This window comes from Panulirus ornatus, chromosome 29 (genome assembly GCF_036320965.1).
Source record: "Panulirus ornatus isolate Po-2019 chromosome 29, ASM3632096v1, whole genome shotgun sequence".
NCBI lineage: Eukaryota > Metazoa > Arthropoda > Malacostraca > Decapoda > Palinuridae > Panulirus > Panulirus ornatus.
This window is the reverse complement of record NC_092252.1, coordinates 231,389-247,970: the sequence shown is the minus strand read 5'-3', so window position 1 is coordinate 247,970 and position 16,582 is coordinate 231,389. Positions and strand designations below refer to the sequence as shown.

Sequence of the window (16,582 nt, the reverse complement as noted above, 5' to 3'; positions counted from 1 at the left end):
TATATATATATATATATATATATATATGTATGTATATATATATATTTTTTTTTGCTTTGTCGCTGTCTACCGCGTTTGCGAGGTAGCGCAAGGAAACAGACGAAAGAAATGGCCCAACCCACCCCCATACACATGTATATACATACGTCCACACACGCAAATATACATACCTACACAGCTTTCCATGGTTTACCCCAGACGCTTCACATGCCTTGATTCAATCCACTGACAGCACGTCAACCCCGGTATACCACATCGCTCCAATTCACTCTATTCCTTGCCCTCCTTTCACCCTCCTGCATGTTCAGGCCCCGATCACACAAAATCTTTTTCACTCCATCTTTCCACCTCCAATTTGGTCTCCCTCTTCTCCTCGTTCCCTCCACCTCCGACACATATATTCTCTTGGTCAATCTTTCCTCACTCATTCTCTCCATGTGCCCAAACCATTTCAAAACACCCTCCTCTGCTCTCTCAACCATGCTCTTTTTATTTCCACACATCTCTCTTACCCTTACGTTACTTACTCGATCAAACCACCTCACACCACACATTGTCCTCAAACATCTCATTTCCAGCACATCCATCCTCCTGCGCACAACTCTATCCATAGCCCACGCCTCGCAACCATACAACATTGTTGGAACCACTATTCCTTCAAACATACCCATTTTTGCTTTCCGAGATACTGTTCTCGACTTCCACACATTCTTCAAGGCTCCCAGAATTTTCGCCCCCTCCCCCGCCCTATGATCCACTTCCGCTTCCATGGTTCCATCCGCTGCCAGATCCACTCCCAGATATCTAAAACACTTCACTTCCTCCAGTTTTTCTCCATTCAAACTCACCTCCCAATTGACTTGACCCTCAACCCTACTGTACCTAATAACCTTGCTCTTATTCACATTTACCCTTAACTTTCTTCTTTCACACACTTTACCAAACTCAGTCACCAGCTTCTGCAGTTTCTCACATGAATCAGCCACCAGCGCTGTATCATCAGCGAACAACAACTGACTCACTTCCCAAGCTCTCTCATCCCCAACAGACTTCATACTTGCCCCTCTTTCCAAAACTCTTGCATTCACCTCCCTAACAACCCCATCCATAAACAAATTAAACAACCATGGAGACATCACACACCCCTGCCGCAAACCTACATTCACTGAGAACCAATCACTTTCCTCTCTTCCTACACGTACACATGCCTTACATCCTCGATAAAAACTTTTCACTGCTTCTGACAACTTGCCTCCCACACCATATATTCTTAATACCTTCCACAGAGCATCTCTATCAACTCTATCATATGCCTTCTCCAGATCCATAAATACTACATACAAATCCATTTGCTTTTCTAAGTATTTCTCACACACACACACACACACATATATATATATATATATATATATATATATATATATATATATATATATATATATATATATATATATATATATATATTTTTTTTTTTTTTTTTTTTTTTTTTATACTTTGTCGCTGTCTCCCGCGTTTGCGAGGTAGCGCAAGGAAACAGACGAAAGAAAGAAATGGCCCAACCCCCCCCATACACATGTATATACATACGTCCACACACGCAAATATACATACCTACACAGCTTTCCATGGTTTACCCCAGACGCTTCACATGCCTTGATTCAATCCACTGACAGCACATCAACCCCGGTATACCACATCGATCCAATTCACTCTATTCCTTGCCCACCTTTCACCCTCCTGCATGTTCAGGCCCCGATCACTCAAAATCTTTTTCACTCCATCTTTCCACCTCTAATCTGGTCTCCCACTTCTCCTCGTTCCCTCCACCTCTGACAAATATATCCTCTTGGTCAATCTTTCCTCACTCATTCTCTCCATGTGCCCAAACCATTTCAAAACACCCTCTTCTGCTCTCTCAACCACGCTCTTTTTATTTCCACACATCTCTCTTACCCTTACATTACTTACTCGATCAAACCACCTCACATGTGAGAAACTGCACAAGCTGGTGACTGAGTTTGGTAAAGTGTGTGAGAGAAGAAAGTTAAGAGTAAATATGAATAAGAGCAAGGTTATTAGGTACAGTAGGTTTGAGGGTCAAGTCAATTGGGAGGCAAGTTTGAATGGAGAAAAACTGGAGGAAGTAAAGTGTTTTAGATATATGGGAGTGGATCTGGCAGCAGATGGAACCATGGAAGCGGAAGTGAATTATAGGGTGGGGGAGGGGGCGAAAATCCTGGGAGCCTTGAAGAATGTTTGGAAGTCGAGAACATTATCTCGGAAAGCAAAAATGGGTATGTTTGAAGGAACAGTGGTTCCAACAATGTTGTATGGTTGCGAGGCGCGGGCTATGGATAGAGTTGTGCACAGGAGGGTGGATGTGCTGGAAATGAGATGTTTGAGGACAATATGTGGTGTGAGGTGGTTTGATCGAGTAAGTAATGTACGGGTAAGAGAGATGTGTGGAAATAAAAAGAGCATGGTTTAGAGAGCAGAAGAGCGTGTTTCGAAATGGTTTGGGCACATGGAGAGAATGAGTGAGGAAAGATTGACCAAGAGGATATATGTGTCGGAGGTGGAGGGAACGAGGAGAAGTGGGAGACCAAATTGGAGGTGGAAAGATGGAGTGAAAAAGATTTTGAGTAATCGGGGCCTGAACATGCAGGAGGGTGAAAGGTGGGCAAGGAATAGAGTGAATTGGATCGATGTGGTATACTGGGGTCGACGTGCTGTCAATGGATTGAATCAGGGCATGTGAAGCGTCTGGGGTAAACCATGGAAAGTTCTGTGGGGCCTGGATGTGGAAAGGGAGGTGTGGTTCCTGGCATTATTACATGACAGCTAGAGACTGAGTGTGAATGAATGGGGCCTTTGTTGTCTTTTCCTAGTGCTACCTCGCACACATGATGGGGGAAGGGGATGTTATTTCATGTGTGGCAAGGTGGCGATGGGAATAAATAAAGGCAGACAGTATGAATTATGTACATGTGTATATATGTATATGTCTGTGTGTATATATATGTGTACATTTAGATGTATAGGTATGTATATTTGCGTGTGTGGACGTGTATGTATATACATGTGTATGGGGGTGGGTTGGGCCATTTCTTTCGTCTGTTTCCTTGCGCTACCTTGCAAATGCGGGAGACAGCGACAAAGCAAAATGAATATATATATATATATATATATATATATATATATATATATATATATATATATATATATATATATATATATATATATATATATATTTTTTTTTTTTTTAATTATTATACTTAGTCACTGTCTCCCACGTTAGAAAGGTAGTGCAAGGAAACAGGAAAGAATGGCCAAACCCACCCACATACTCATGCATATACATAAAAGCCCACACACGCACATATACATACTTATACATTTCAACGTATACATACATAAACATACAGACATATACATATTCATACTTGCTGCCTTCATCCATTCCTATCGCCACCCCGCCACACATCAAACAGCACTCCCCTCCCCCCGTGTGTGCAAGTTAGCACTAGAAAAAGACAACAAAGGCCACATTCATTCACATTCAAGTCTCTAGCTGTCTTGTGTAATACACTGAAACCACAGCTCCCTTTCCACATCCAGGCCCCACAAAACTTTCCATGGTTTATCCAAAACGCTTCACACGCCCTGGTTCAATCCATTGACAGCACGTCGACCCCCAGTATACCACATCATTCCAATTCACTCGATTCCTTGCACCTCTTTCACCCTCCTGTACATTCAGGCCCCGATTGTTCAAAATCTTTTTCACTCCATCCTTCCACCTCCAGTTTGGTCTCCCACTTCTCATTCCCTCCACCTCTAGACACATATATCCTCTTTGTCAATCTTTCCTCAATCATTCCCTCCCTGTAACCAAAGCATTTCAACACACCCTCTCTACCTATATTGATAATGGATATTTTGTGTATGTTAGTATAATTTTTTTACCTGGTGTAATTTCACAGTAATACACTAAGCACATTAAAGACCATATTTTCTCGCCAAGTGTGGTTTCACACTATATATGCGAAGAACACTACACACACATGTATAACTTATTATTTACACTGGCAAAACTGAAGTTACTTAAATACAAGTACGTAAAGTTTTCTAATCACCAAAATATAAGCATTAACACTATAGTAATTGTTTCATTATTGTAAAACTAATCAATGTTTTTTATTTTGGGTAAGGGAAAGTTGGTACTTACATAAGACATCATATGATGGCAATGCACTAAAACATAGTACAGTACCCAATTATGATGAGACCTACTAAGAAAAGTGTGGCAATTACTTAAAACAGTGTGTCTGCCACTCAAAACGCAGAGTGCTATAATTCTTTGAAGGAAACTTTTGAGTATGGTAATTCTGACCATATTTTCCTACTGGAAATGACTTTTGGCCTACAAATTTTCCTCTTGATGAGTTTGGTAAGGGTGTTGGTGGGTGGGGAGGAGCTCTAGATCCTGGGGGGAGGAGATTCCAGAAAAGCTCAACCTCCAGCCTGGGAAACACCTCATTACCATGCGCAGTGCTGACCATTCCACCTGCACTCATAACCCTCACCTTAACCTGCATGGCTTGAGGACTCAGGGGCTCATCTTACTCAAGCTATGAGATGCAATGGTTTGTTCCCACTGATCAAGTTCATTCTCAACATGCCAGAGGGGGTATGTTTACTTTTTACTTGGCACCCTTAACAGTTTCTCTGGTCCAAATTTCAACATGTACTCTGTCTTCATCACAAGTTCAAAGGGCAGAATGGAGCTACACTGGGGAAAGGTGGGAAGTTCCCACAGTCTGGGTAAGCTACAATGGAGAAAGTTGGGATGCTCCCACAGTCTGGGTAAAGTCCTTTAAACTATTTGTTCCATTCAAGATGCAGGAAGTGAAAATTACTACCTAAACTATAAAAAGCCATGCAATAAACTTTTTTCTGGTCTAGATGCATACAGGAACTTCTTATGCTGATTGAAAGTTGTAACAAGTCAGAAGCATTAAACAAAATGGATGAAAGGCTTAAGTTCTGTGAATTGCTATAAATACTGTTGACTTCTAATAAGATCACATACTGAGTATGAGGTACAAAGCTGGGTTTCACACTATCAAAAAGATTTGGAGAATTCCTTAAAAGAGTATCAAGAATAAAACAAGCAAACAAGCCATTTGAAGCATGATTAAAGGAAATTCAACCATTCACTGTACAGAAGCTAAAGAGCCATGGTAACATAAGTTTCCAAGGTTAAAAAAAATTACACCAACAATAAAGTATTCAAAGTACAATGGGACCTTGTAAAAGAAATAATGGGGTTTGGCTTGAAGATAAGAAAACTAACACTAATACTGGGATATATTTCTTTACAAAGACTCATTCAAGAGAGACTAGATTATTTTTCGTATGCTAGTTATCACTGACCAAACAAAAACATCTTCAGTTACTTGACAAAAATCCTTAGTGAAGGCCAATAGGTCTACTGTTACCTATCTAATCAATCTCAATTTATCTGTTATCAAATGATACAAAGATATCTAACCTAACTCCAGTAGCTGTAGAGTAAGAAGGTGGAGGTGTGTACTTTGGTGGTGGGTCACTGAATGGCCGAGGAGTAAGGGTTGTTCCTGATTCCTGTTGGCCGTCCCTGGCACCTCCAAGTCCATCTAACTCTGATTCTTCTGTGACAGAAAGGAAGCTGTCATTTCCATTGGTGTGCTGCCTTAATGATGGTCTATATAACAGCTGTATTCTCTGCAATGTAAAGCAATTCATTATAACTTCTTCAGCTCAGAAGAAACTGTGATGAATAAGAACTATAGAGTCTATACTCCATGACAGTTTTAGAGGTGTTCCAGCAAGACTGAAATATTCCCCCAATTATCTACTGTAAATGAAACAGATTCAGAATCTCAGTTGATTAGAAAAATCAATTACATGTAATAATAAAGCAGCTTAACCCTTTTGATGCTTGACTGCTTTGACATTCATAACCACTTTATGCAGGGAGTAGGTTTACCCCACAGCCTCACGAAAACTTTTTCTGTAACTGCGGCATAGGGAAACACCCTCATCACTGAAAGCCCTGCCATATCTCTGTGTGTGCTGCCATCTGTGGGCAACACTAACTATGAATGTCTTGACATATGGTTGGTAGGCAGCCAACGACCAGGGAGGTATATTACCAGTACTGCCCATCTGGGTGTCGGGAGGGTTAGTGACACCAGCTTAATGGGCCAGCACTTCAGTGGTTATCAGGTTGCACTCCTCTGACCCAGGTAGCTGTCTTTTCTTTCTTGCTCACCAATATGTGGACAACTGGTATTCTGTCCACAAATGTACAATCTCTTCTTGTCATATGTAACACTTAACACTTAACTCGCACAGCTCATTCTTCATAACTAGTTTTTCCTGTGGTGAGCAGTAAGTGCTAGCCCTGCCTTTTGGCAAAATGGTGGAGCAGTAGATAGTAGTAGTAGGTAGGAACATTTAGGCAGGAGCACTGGCTAGAAATATTAGGTAGAAGTACTTGGTACTAGCATTTGATAAAAGTAGTCAGTAGGAACATTGGGTAGGATCACAAGTTCTTTACTGACTCCCTGCTACAGGTACTGCCTTGCTAGCCAAGATGCTTCTAGCTGAGTTAATGGTGTGATAGAGGTTATCTTTTCTGGGATAGAGTCATATATCCCTTATTGTACAATGTCTTTCTCCCCCAAATCATGGCTCAATTACTCCTGTTCTGATGCCATGTACATTAGGGATAGTGTGTACTGGGGCATGAAACTCTTCCCTTCCCCTGAATCCCACTATTATTTAATTTCTAACTTGAATTACTGCAAAGCAGTTCTTTGTAAAGTGAACCTTCATAATTTTTTTTTTCCCAATCTGACTCCATTAGAAGTCAAATCAGAATCTTTCTGGTCCTTGACTAAATGTATCTCCTGTAACTTCTATAACTCAACCTTTCCTCCTCTCTTCTAACCTGATCAATCTACAGCTAATCTCTAGCTGATGAAATCCTATAATTCTCCTTTAGAAGATTCTGTATCTAGTCCACCTTTCCTGCTGAACCTATGTTCTCTACTATACTTTCCTTGAGCCAGGTCTTCTGATTACCTTACCAGATTCAAGTGAATAAGGTGGCATACCATCTCAAATCCTAGGAAGAGTGCCTCTGAGCTAGCCCTGATCCTTATCTCCCTCTTTCAATTGTTTCAAAACCCAAAATCATCCTTCTTCGAGGAAGCAAGTTTTAGTACAGCCCATTTCTAAAGAAGAGGACCATTCTAACTCTTCTTACTGTAACTCTACTGCTCTCACTTTTTCAAACACTTTAGAATTAGAATCCCTTCCCTTCTTTCAGATCACCAATATGGCTTTTGCAGTGCAAGGTCTACCGGTGATCACTCCTATGTGACTTATCTCTATTCATCCTTCTCCAATCCATTGCAGCTGTCATTGATAAAGTGACGTATTCCGTTCTCATTGTCAACAATGGTGTCCCTATGAGGTATGTCCTATCATTAACACTATTTTTTCTCCATAAATATCTGATTTTTAACATTAAACAATACTGACTTATGCTGATGACTCAACTTTACATATCCTTCAACTAATTTTTCCTCCCTGTTTTCTTTCTCATACTAAGCACATCTCCCTTTATTCAGACCTGGGCAATATCTAGGTTAAAAATTGATAATGTGAAAATTCAATTACTAACTATTTCTCCTTAATGAAACATGTTTCTCTCTGTTGACCTTCAAAATACAACAGTTTATCCTTGCGATACCATAAACATGTAATGCATAATCATATCTTTCCCCCCTGTCCTGGAAGTCCCATATATCAACATTGCAAATATACTTTCTAAAAGTTGGGGGGTTTTGTATAGGTCCATAATCAATTCTTTTACGATCAACTATTTCATATCTGCTGAGTTCTTATTTGACTCAGTATTGAGAATGGCTCACATATTTGGAGTGGTTCTTCCTTCACCTTTTTATTACCCAAAGTAAAATCAAAAGTCTTTTATCTCATTAATTCACCTGGAATCACCTCTCCAACCACCACACTCTGCCTTGATGTTACTGCCCTCTCCGTATCTGCAGGTGCTATTATGACCTCTGCTCTTATTATCTGTTTGCATGTGTCCTTGCCACCTGGGCTTGGACTTATGACTCACATCTGGTTGCTGGTTCTCATAGTTTCTGTGTGGAGATAAGTCATACAAGGAGTGACCATTATGATATCTCATTCTTCCTTTAAATAGTGAAGCTATGAAACTCTTTCTCCTTTCATCTTACTCTCATTCTATTACCTTTCTACCTTTAGGTGTTGAGTCTACAAACACCAGAGGATTTCTCAGTAATGTCTTCATTCATTTTCTTACCCTATATTCCTATCACCTGAGTTGGCCATGACTGGGTATGATAAGCCTATAACATATCGGTCATTATAAAAAAAAAAAAAAAATGGAAAATCAAACTGGCTCTCTAAAAAACATAACAGGTAGTATTTACCATTTAAGGATTACACTGCTTAGCAAAGTAACAAGTAAACTTTGTAGGAGATGTAAAATCTACATTCAAAATCAGTTAGTAGAGCAATGTGTAAACAAACCTCAAACAGATCATCATCTGTTGCAGCAAGGTATCGGCATGTCTGAATGAGTCCTATTAGAGGAACTAGAAGAATGGGGAACAACTGGAGTGCTGAAGCTAGCTGACACACCCACACAGGCCAGTAGCTGTCACTTCCCCATGCAAACACCTGAATCATGTGACATCTTATTATAATTTCTATCAATCTGTTGCATACTGTTTTATACAATTTACTGCTGAAAAGCAAACAATCACTAAGGGTGCATATGGATATCTGTATTTCATTTATTAATTCAAATTTAGAATGACTGGAAACATAATTATCTGGACCAAAAGTACATTGTTCTATAATTTCTACTAACTTGTTGCATACTGTTTTTTAAAGTTTGCAGCTGGAAAGGCAAACAAGCACCAAGGCTGCATATGGATATCTGTATTTTAATTATTCATTCAAATCTTGACTGATTGGGAATATATCTAACAGGACCAATATACATGATTATCATTCTTTTAAAATAATCCAGACTCACATCTCTGTATTGCCCTGACTTGAAGGATGATATAGAAAGAACTAAAAGGCCCACAGGTACAATAATGTTCCAAGCAAAGGAGGTGAGCGGACCAAGCCACAGGGAGCGGCACTGTTCATTTTTGCCCATCAGTTCACTGACTATGTCTTGTCCACTGTAAGGTTTTCCTCTTACAAACAGTAGCGCAAAAATCTGGAATAAAATGTACATATCTAACAGTTTATCATAGTAAACCATGTCAGATAAATTTCCTGGGATTGGGACACTCAAGAGAAAAGGCTGGTTCATAATAATATACCAAAAAGCACTTCCTGAAAAAAGAATTATACTGGAAAAAGTAATAAAAACAACAACAATAATAATAATAATAATATATATATATATATATATATATATATATATATATATATATATATATATATATATATTTCTTTCATACTATTCGCCATTTCCCGCATTAGCGAGGTAGCGTTAAGAACAGAGGACTGGGCCTTTTAGGGAATATCCTCACCAGGCCCCCTTCTCTGTTCCTTCTTTTGGAAAATAAGAAAGAAAAAAAAATTGAGAGGGGAGGATTTCCAGCCCCCCGCTCCCTTCCCTTTTGGTTGCCTTCTACGACATGCAGGGAATACGTGGGAAGTATTCTTTCTCCCCTATCCCCAGGGATATATATATATATATATATATATATATATATATATATATATATATATATATATATATATATATATATATATATATATTTTTTTTTTTTTTTTTTTATTATTATACTTTGTCGCTGTCTCCCGCGTTTGCGAGGTAGCGCAAGGAAACAGACGAAAGAAATGGCCCAACCCACCCCCATACACATGTATATACATACGTCCACACACGCAAATATACATACCTGCACAGCTTTCCATGGTTTACCCCAGACGCTTCACATGCCTTGATTCAATCCACTGACAGCACGTCAACCCCGGTATACCACATCGATCCAATTCACTCTATTCCTTGCCCTCCTTTCACCCTCCTGCATGTTCAGGCCCTGATCACACAAAATCTTTTTCACTCCATCTTTCCACCTCCAATATTTATTTATTTTTTTTTTTTTTTTTTATACTATTCGCCATTTCCCGCATTAGCGAGGTAGTGTTAAGAACAGAGGACTGGGCCTTTGAGGGAATATCCTCACCTGGCTCCCTTCTCTGTTCCTTCTTTTGGAAAAAAAAAAAAGAGAGGGGAGGATTTCCAGCCCCCCGCTCCCTCCCCTTTTAGTCGCCTTCTACGACACGCAGGGAATACGTGGGAAGTATTCTTTCTCCCCTATCCCCAGGGAGAATATAAATATATATTTATATTTATTTTGCTTTGTCGCTGTCTCCTGCGTTAGTGAGGTAGCGCAAGGAAACTGACAAAAGAATGGCCCAACCAACCCACATACACATGTACATACATACACATCCACACACGCACATATACATACCTATACATCTCAACGTATACATATATATACACACACAGACATATACATATATACACATGTACATAATTCATACTGTCTGCCTTTACTCATTCCCATCGCCACCCTGCCACACATGAAATAACAACCCCCTTCCCCCTCATGTGCACGAGGTAGCACTAAGAAAAGACAACAAAGGCCCCATTCATTCACACTCAGTCTCTAGCTGTCATGTAATAATGCACCGAAACCACAGCTCCCTTTCCACATCCAGGCCCCACAGAACTTTCCATGGTATACCCCATACGCTTCACATGCCCTGGTTCAATCCATTGACAGCATGTCGACCCCGGTATCCCAAATCTTTCCAATTAACTCTATTCCTTGCACGCCTTTCACCCTCCTGCATGTTCAGGCCCCGATCACTCAAAATCTTTTTCACTCCATCTTTCCTCCTCCAATTTGGTCTCCCACTTCTCCTTGTTCCCTCCACCTCTGACACATATATTCTCTTGGACAATCTTTCCTCACTCATTCTCTCCATGTGACCAAACCATTTCAAAACACCCTCTTCTGCTCTCTCAACCACACTCTTTTTATTTCCACACATCTCTCTTACCCTATTATTACTTACTCGATCAAACCATCTCACATCACATATTGTCCTCAAACATCTCATTTCCAGCACATCCACCCTCCTGCGCACAACTCTATCCATAGCCCACGCCTCACAACCACATAACACTGTTGGAACCACTATTCCTTCAAACATACCCATTTTTGCTTTCCGAGATAATGTTCTCGACTTCCACACATTCTTCAACGCTCCCAGAACTTTCGCCCCCTCCCCCACCCTATGATTCACTTCCGCTGCCAAATCCACTCCCAGATATCTAAAACACTTCACTTCCTCCAGTTTTTCTTCATTCAAACTTACCTCCCACTTGACTTGTCACTCAACCCTACTGTACCTAATAACCTTGCTCTTATTCACATTTATTCTCAGCTTTCTTCTTTCACACACTTTAGCAAACTCAGTCACCAGCTTCTGCAGTTTCTCACATGAATCAGTCACCAGCGCTGTATCATCAGCGAACAACAACTGACTCACTTCCCAAGCTCTTTCATCCACAACAGACTGCATACTTGCCCCTCTTTCCAAAACTCTTGCATTCACCTCCCTAACAACCCCATCGATAAACAAATTAAACAAATCTACAAGCTCTTCACCATTTCCATTTAAAACAATGAACACCCCATGTACACCAATCATTCCCTCAACTGCCACATTACTCACCTTTGTATTCAAATCACCCATCACGATAACCCGGTCTCGTGCATCAAAACTGCTAACACACTCACTCAGCTGCTCCCAAAACACTTGCTTCTCATGATCTTTCTTCTCATGCCCAGGTGCATAGACACCAATGATCACTATCTCTCTCTCCATCCACTTTTAGTTTTACCCATATCAATCTAGAGCTCACTTTCTCAAACTCTGTCACATACTCCCACAACTCTGTTTCAGGAGCAGTGCTACTCCTTCCCTTGCCGCTGTCCTCTCACCAACCCCTGACTTTACTCCCAAAACATTGCCAAACCACAGTTCCCCTTTACCCTTGAGCTTCATTTCACTCAGAACCAAGACATCCAGGTTCCTTTCCTCAAACATACTACCTATCTCTCCTTTTTTCTCATCTTGGTTAGAACCACGCACATTTGGACACCCCAATGTGAGCCTTTGAGGAGGATGAGCACTTCCCACATGACTCCTTCTATTTTAGAAAGTTAAAATACAAGGAGGAGAGGGCTTTTAGCCCCCTCTCCCGTCCCCTTTAGTCGCCTTCTACGACATGTAGGGAATGTGTGGGAAGTATTGTTTCTCCCCTATCCTCCCTATGCTGAAAAAGTACTGGTGGTTGGGAATACCTGGTTTAACAAGAGAGATATACATAAGTATACGTATGTAAGTAGGAGAGATGGCCAGAGAGTGTTATTGGATTACATGTTAATTGATAGGCGCATGAAAGAGAGACTTTTGGATGTTAATGTGCTGAGAGGTGCAACTGGAGGGATGTCTGATCATTATCTTGTGGAGGCGAAGGTGAAGATTTGTAGAGGTTTTCAGAAAAGAAGAGAGAATGTTGGAGTGAAGAAAAAGGTGAGAGTAAGTGAGCTTGGGAAGGAGACTTGTGTGAGGAAGTACCAGGAGAGACTGAGTGCAGAATGGAAAAAGGTGAGAGCAAAGGATGTAAGAGGAATGGGGGAGGAATGGGATGTATTCAGGGAAGCAGTGATGGCTTGCACAAAAGATGCTTGTGGTATGAAAAGTGTCGGAAGTAGGCAAATTAGAAAGGGTAGTGAGTGGTGGGATGAAGAAGTAAGATTATTAGTGAAAGAGAAGAGAGAGGCATTTGGACGATTTTTGCATGGAAATAGTGCATATGTTGGGGTGAAGAGAGTGGTGAGAGTATGTGAGCTTGGGAAGGAGACTTGTGTTAGGAAATACCAGGAGAGACTGAGTGCAGAATGGAAAAAGCTGAGAGTAAAAGAAGTAAGGGGAGTGGGGGAGGAATGGGATGTATTTGGGGAAGCAGTGATGGCTTGCACAAAAGATACTTGTGGTATGAGAAACGTCAGAGGTGGGCAAATTAGAAAGGGTAGTGAGTGGTGGGATGAAGAAGTATGATTGTAAATGAAAGAGAAGAGAGAGGCATTTGGACGATTTTTGCAGGGAAATAGTGCAAATGACTGGGAGACGTATAAAAGAAAGAGGCAGGAGGTCAAGACAAAGATGGAAGAGGTGAAAAAGAGGGCAAATGAGAGTTGGGGTGTGAGAATATCATTAAATTATAGGGAGAATAAAATGTTTTGGAAGGAGCTAAATAAAGTGCGTAAGACAACAGAACAAATGTGAACATTGGTACAGGGGGCTAATGGGGAGGTAATAACAAGTAGTGGTAATGTGAGAAGGAGATGGAATGAGTGTTTTGAGGGTTTGTTGAATGTATTAGATGATAGAGTGGCAGATATAGGGTGTTTTTGTCGAGGTGGTGTGTGAAGTGAGAGAGTCAGGGAGAATGATTTGGTAAACAGAGAAGAGGTATTGAAAGCTTTGCGGAAAATGAAAGCCGGCAAGGCGGCGGGTTTGGATGGTATTGCAGTGGAATTTAATATAAAAGGGGGTGACTGTGTTGTTGAGGATACTCAATGTATGTATGGCTCATGGTGAAGTGCCTGAGGATTGGTAGAATGCATGCATAGTGCCACTGTACAAAGGCAAAGGGGATAAAGGTGAGTGTTCAAATTACAGAGGTATAAGTTTGTTGAGTATTCTTGGGAAATTATATGTGGGGGTATTGACTGAGAGGGTCAAGGCATGTACAGAGCATCAGATTGAGGAGGAGCAGTGTGGTTTTAGAAGTGGTAGAGGATGTGTGGATCAGGTGTTTGCTTTGAAGAATGTATGTGAGAAATACTTAGAAAGACAGATGGATTTGTACATAGCATTTATGGATCTGGAAAAGGCATATGACAGAGTTGATAGAGATGCTCTGTGGAAGGTATTAAGAGTATATGGTGTGAGAGGCAAGTTGCTAGAAGCAGTGAAAAGTTTTTATCAATGACGTAAGGTATGTGTATGAGTAGGAAGAGAGGAAATTGATTGGTTCTCAAAGAATGTCAGTTTGCGGCACGGGTACATGATGTCTCCACGGTTGTTCAATTTGTTTATGGATGGGGTTGTTAAGGAGGTGAATGCAAGAGTTTTGGAGAGGGGCAAGTATGCAGTCTGCTGTGGATGAGAAGGCTTGGGAAGTGAATCAGTTGTTGTATGCTGATGATACAGCAGTTGGCTGATTCGGGTGAAAAACTGCAGAAGCTGGTGACTGAGTTTGGTTAAGTGCGTGAAAGAAGAAAGCTGAGAGTAATTGTGAATAAGAGCAAGGTTATTAGGTACAGTAGGGTTGAGGGACAAGTCAATTGGGAGGTAAGTTTGAATGGAGAAAAACTGGAGGAAGTGAAGTGTTTTTGATATCTGGGAGTGAATTTGGCAGCAGATGGAACCATGGAAGTAGATGTGAGTCACAGGGTGGGGGTGGGGGCGAAAGGTCTGGCAGTGTTAAAAAATGTGTGGAGGGTGAGAACATTATCTCAGAAAGCAAAAATGGGTATGTTTGAAGGAATAGTGGTTCCAACAATGTTAGATGGTTGCACGGTGTGGGCTATAGATAGGGTTGTGCGGAGGAAGGTGAATGTGATGGAAATGAGATGTTTGAGGAAAATATGTGGTGTGGTGTGGTTTTGATCGAGTAAGTAATGGAACGGTAAGAGAGAGTGTGGTTGAGAGAGCAGAAGAGGGTGTACTGAAATGGTTTGGTTACATGGAGAGAATGAGTGAGGAAAGAATGACAAAGAGAATATATGTGTCAGAGGTGGAGGGAATGAGGAGAAGTGGGAGACCGAATTGGAGGTGGAAGGATAAAGTGAAAAAGATTTTGAGCGACTGGGGCCTGAACATGCAGGAGGGTGAAAAGCATGCAAGGAATAGAGTAAATTGGAACAATGTGGTGTACTGGGGTCGACGTGCTGTCAATGGATTGAACCAGGGCATGCAAAGCATCTGGGGTAAACCATGGAAAGTTTTGTGAGGCCTGGATGTGGAAAGGGACCTGTGGTTTCAGTGCATTATACATGACAGCTAGGGAATGAGTGTGAATGAATGTGGCCTTTGTTGTCTTTTCCTAGTGCTACCTCGTACTTGTGCGGGTGGGAGGGGATTGTCATTTCATGTGTGGCGGGATGGCGACGGGAATGAATAAAGGCAGCAAGTATGAATTATGTACATGTGTATATCTGTATGTATATGTGTGTATATGTTGAAATGTATAGGTAAGTATATGTGTGTGTGTGGATGTGTATGTATATACATGTGTATGTGGGTGGGATGGGCCATTCTTTCGTCTGTTTCCTTAGGCTACCTCGCTAAAGCGGGAGACAGCGTCAAAGTATAATAGAATATAAATAGAATAAATAATAATAATAATAATAAGTTAGTAACCAGAGGGAATAAATCATTGATTAATGAAACATATGTGCTGGTGTAGAACAGAATAGGCTTAGTAGGGACTTCTGCCCCAATATAATTTTCATACCAGTACATATGATAAAGTTCAGGAAAGATAACCAGTAAGGATATAAATGGAAAGGTGAAGCTAGGAATATATTCAGGCACTGTAAACCTACGGTATACCAAAGGCTATAGTGAATGGAAAATAGGGAAATCAAGTAAAGGGAAAATGGACATGTGATGTGAAGAAATAATAAAAAAAAAAAGACAAGGATGAGAGTGATTAAGATGATATGGTCATGTAGAACACAGAGCAAATTATGAGATAGTCTAAATGACATATGGTAGTAAAGTTAAAGGAATAAGCAGAATTGGACAGATCCAGTGAGTGAAATGATTACAGCAAGATGTATTTCAGAAGAAAATGCAGAAGGAATGATAACTGACTGTGTGCAATGGAGTCAATTTTTGTGTGAAGGTAGTGTGAATGGATTTCATCTTCACCTGACAAATCAGAACAAGTTACTCAAATAAGAAGCTTAAAACACATATATGTATAAAGCTGTAGTTTCAGTGCATTATACCTAACACCTAGAGAATGAATGTGAGCAAATACGGTCTTTCTTCATCTGTTCCTGGCACTACCTTACTAATGCAGGATATGGCTGTCGGTAATCAAGTATGAAAAAATAATGTATGAAATTCTATGATTCACTTTAGCACACTCAACATGGGTTGAGAACATGTGTTCGTACAATGACAGGCCATATGCATTTGATCCAACCCATGGAAATGGGAAAGGAGTTGAAAATCACAAACAGAAAGATCATATATGTGCAAGGTCTTCAAAGTACTCTCCTAGCTCTGGGTAGACAAAGTGCATGGCCTTGATGGCATACCTACTCTTGTCCTTAGTGAATGTGCCTAT

The 16,582-nt window shown here is 40.6% G+C and overlaps 1 protein-coding gene across 1 annotated transcript in view; it reads right to left on the bottom strand.

Annotated features, from left to right (window-relative positions):
• The window catches only part of bdg (sodium-dependent transporter bedraggled), a 127,982-nt gene that overhangs the window by 7,424 nt on the left and 103,976 nt on the right, over positions 1-16,582 (bottom strand). The window contains exons 15-17 of the mRNA XM_071678933.1: positions 9,146-9,337; positions 8,635-8,784; positions 5,555-5,766 (exon numbers count right to left, since the gene is read on the bottom strand). Of these exons, the coding sequence (XP_071535034.1) occupies positions 5,555-5,766; positions 8,635-8,784; positions 9,146-9,337 (554 nt within the window). The remainder of the gene's footprint in view (positions 1-5,554; positions 5,767-8,634; positions 8,785-9,145; positions 9,338-16,582) is intronic.